The following is a 3,271-nucleotide window of genomic DNA, read 5'->3' as shown; positions in this document are numbered from 1 at the left end:
TTTTATAACTCCAGTTACAGACATCATAGCTATGGGGAAAATTCTTACTTCCTTGACATACAGGGCTGAACAATCAGCGTGTCGGATTCATTAGGCTTCAGGCATGTGGCCTTAACCCATTCGCTACCGCGCGCTACTGGGCCGTCTGTACCACGTTTTTCTCCTAAAACGGCCACACTAGGTGCGACTGTTTTGCTTCTATAATAAGCTTTTACAGTAAAACTCGGTGCAGAAAACAAGGAAACATGTCTATTTACATGCTTAAGTGGTCTGTTCTAGTCTTTAAGTCAATAGGCCCCTGCAGATTCTTTCTCGTCAGAAAGATCTTGAAGCACTCCATCCTCAATTGTTTGGGCGTCGCACAATCAGTGCGCTCTTGTCGTAATTCGGACTCAGAACTGCTGTTGGGACTGCTCCCGTCGTCGACAGAAGGCTCTGAAAACTCACTATCCTCACCAGACGTCCCGTCATCATCGCTGCCGAAGAGAATATCTATGATTTCATCGTCAAAAAGGCCACACCTACACTGGACGCTGCCATCTTCTCCAAGCAGGCAGCAATCGAGTGGGAAAGACAAAACACAAATGAACAGGCTCGAACAAACTCAACGAACAGAACTACCTTCGCCATCTGTTGGCAATGTATCTAACTACACTACCCCGAGTCTACATAGCGCACCATGTATGAATGGCTTTTTAGAACAGAAATTCATGCAGACCGGCGATTTGCCGGCCTTGTCAATATGGCCCCTGATGGCACGCCCGGCGATTCGCCGGCTTTGGTAGCGAATGGGTCAAATGAAGGCAGATTTGACTGTCGGAATAGATTAGAGAATTTTCGTCAGTTGTCGAAATCTTGGTTAGAGCTTTGTATTTGCACACCTTGACAGGAGGAACCAAAGCAATAATTAAAGCAGTGCCATTTTGCTGTTTTAGAGGCCTATCTGTACAATATTTCTGAGCAGGGATCACCTCCTTTTGTGCTCATCTACAGGTAAGAAAACAAGGTCCTCTGTACAAACTATGGAGAGCAATACAATCTACAGAATTGCAGCTGTGATAAACACAATTTAACGAAAGCAGTTATTTATTAGGTACTGTATAAATGAAATTTTGCTTGCACGTGAAAGATACCAGGATAGCCTAAATTAATCTGGTCTTTTCATCTGCCTTTCACTTGTCTGGCAAGTAAACCCCAAAAATAAAATTTTTTAAAATTTAAGGAACCCAGCAAAGTCCTTCGATTTGGCTTGCAGGCACGAGGCCATTGAAGGAGAAATCAGATGTAAAAACTATGTGCCAGCCTTTAAATGTAGCTTCCAATAAGGTCAGGTTTTGCTTCGTTCCCTGTCTATCAACTTTTGTTCAATTCAAATTTCTAATTTAGAAATTATTGACGTCGGAAGTGGCATAGCCAGAGGTGGGGCTTATGCAGTTTCAGCATCCCCAAACTCCAGCCGACATGGGCATGGGGGTCAAGTCATGGACATCCCAGTCACCCCGGGTCTGGTCATAACGGCACATAGTGCCTCTCAGTTTCCTGAGATGTCCGGAAACCATGTTCACTCGTGGAGTCCGTAGGGCACGTCGGGCTCGTCGTCGTCGTTTGTTTCAAAGTCGTGCGTTTTGACATCCAAGTCTTCCCCATACTGAATGGCATTGTCGATCATGAGCAATAAATCGGCAATGCTCTCTTCCACCTTGATGTTGAGGGGCATGAACTTGACCAGGCTGTAGTCTTCGATCACTTTGGCGATTGCCTCGGAGAGTCGACCATACTTCTCGTCAAACTGCCTGTCGTCTTCGACTAGCAGGTGGATGTCTGGTTCCAAGTAGCGGCTGATTTTTCTCCTACCTGCTTTGTTAAGCAAATCCATCTTTGTGATCACGTTCACGTGTGGGGTCCCGAAGTTGACCATCGCAGAGAGGGCAGACAGCACGCCGGAAAAGAACTTCGTGGTCTCCACCATGAACTGAGAGTCGATCAGGAACACTCCGCACACGCGAAAATCCCACGATTGTAGGACATCAATGAGCTTTTTCATAACGTCGAGGTGAGTGTAGAGCTCAATCTGGCCGGGGCAATCGAACAGGAAGTAGTCATCGACGTCCTCACCGAGCTGTTCGCGGAGCCAGTCAACGTTTTCGACGAGGTATTCGAGGCAGAACACGAGCCCACCGTTGGGCCCAAAGCGCAGGTCTTCGTCTTCCATGACGTCGTCAACGTGGATGAGACTTCTGATGTCGAAGGCGACGTTGTAGTCGAAGTACTCGGCTGCTGGGTCCAGGTTTACAATGTGGACTGTTCGACCTATGGCCTCGCAGTGCTTGGCGATTGTGCTGCAGTAGGTGCTTTTCCCGCTGCCCGCGGGCCCCATTACCAGTTGAGCGTACCTCATATCGACGAATACGAGAGTAGAATGTCCTTTTCCTTTTGTGCTCCAGGCAAGACCAGGAGGACGTATCTTCCCAAACTACAACTAAGATCAGCTTTCCTGCCGTCTGCAGAACTGGTAGAACAGATGCAATATTGTGGGACAAAAACACGGAATCCCCGACACATGCACCAGCTGATGCACAACCGCCATTATCATTCTTGGATTGGCTTGGCCTGTGGGCGCTGTGGGCTTGCCTTTGATTAGAGTCTTTAATTATTTGGGTTTTCTAAAATTAAAAATAACGGAGCATTAGTGTGTTGCTGTGTTTAGAAACAAAACCTCAACTTAAATAAAACCATAATAGTAGAAAACTATTAAATCCATGCGTAATATTTAGTTTCGGTTTAGAAACGCTTTAGGAAGCGATTGCGGCGATCTGGATTATCGAATGGTCGGTTATTTTGAGATGTTGAAAGTTGAAACCTGTTTTTTTTTTTTTTTTTCAAGTAAAATAGACACAACGTAAACACATATGCAGGCACAAATACCTGTGTGCAAACCGCATGGGTATGCGCTTGTCAAGGAGTCGCTAAAAGACAACAAAAACAAACAAACAATTGTAGCGTTTTGTTTACCGCAAAAATAAGCTACGCGTCGCCAAACGCTGTACCCACCCAAATGTAGAGCTAACGGTCCGCACCAGATGCCAAAGTTTTAGAGCTTTCCGTTATCTAATTAAAAAACTATAAGCGATTTTCAAAATTTCTAATGGGAAAGTGGCGTCCGACGAAGCCCACAACCACAGGGAGATAAATTTCGTAGGCTGCCGGAAACAAAGCCGCCGGGAACAGACCTCATTTTCTCATAGGAAATTTCCGAACTTCAACTCTTTCG

At 45.8% G+C, this 3,271-nt stretch overlaps 1 protein-coding gene across 1 annotated transcript; it reads right to left on the bottom strand.

The window, feature by feature from the left end:
* Nucleotides 1-1,068: 1,068 nt before the first annotated feature.
* Nucleotides 1,069-2,610, bottom strand: LOC8032329 (GPN-loop GTPase 3). The gene has a single exon (XM_002409619.4). The coding sequence runs from the start codon at nt 2,396-2,398 to the stop codon at nt 1,562-1,564; it is 837 nt and encodes a 278-aa protein (XP_002409663.2). The 5' UTR covers nt 2,399-2,610; the 3' UTR covers nt 1,069-1,561.
* Between the last annotated feature and the right edge of the window lie 661 nt (nt 2,611-3,271).

The sequence above is a fragment of the Ixodes scapularis genome, unplaced genomic scaffold, assembly GCF_016920785.2.
Source record: "Ixodes scapularis isolate PalLabHiFi unplaced genomic scaffold, ASM1692078v2 PGA_scaffold9__187_contigs__length_104089568, whole genome shotgun sequence".
NCBI classification, from domain to species: Eukaryota; Metazoa; Arthropoda; class Arachnida; order Ixodida; family Ixodidae; genus Ixodes; species Ixodes scapularis.
The sequence above is the reverse complement of the archived record's forward strand: the minus strand, read 5'-3'. Positions and strand labels throughout refer to the sequence as shown.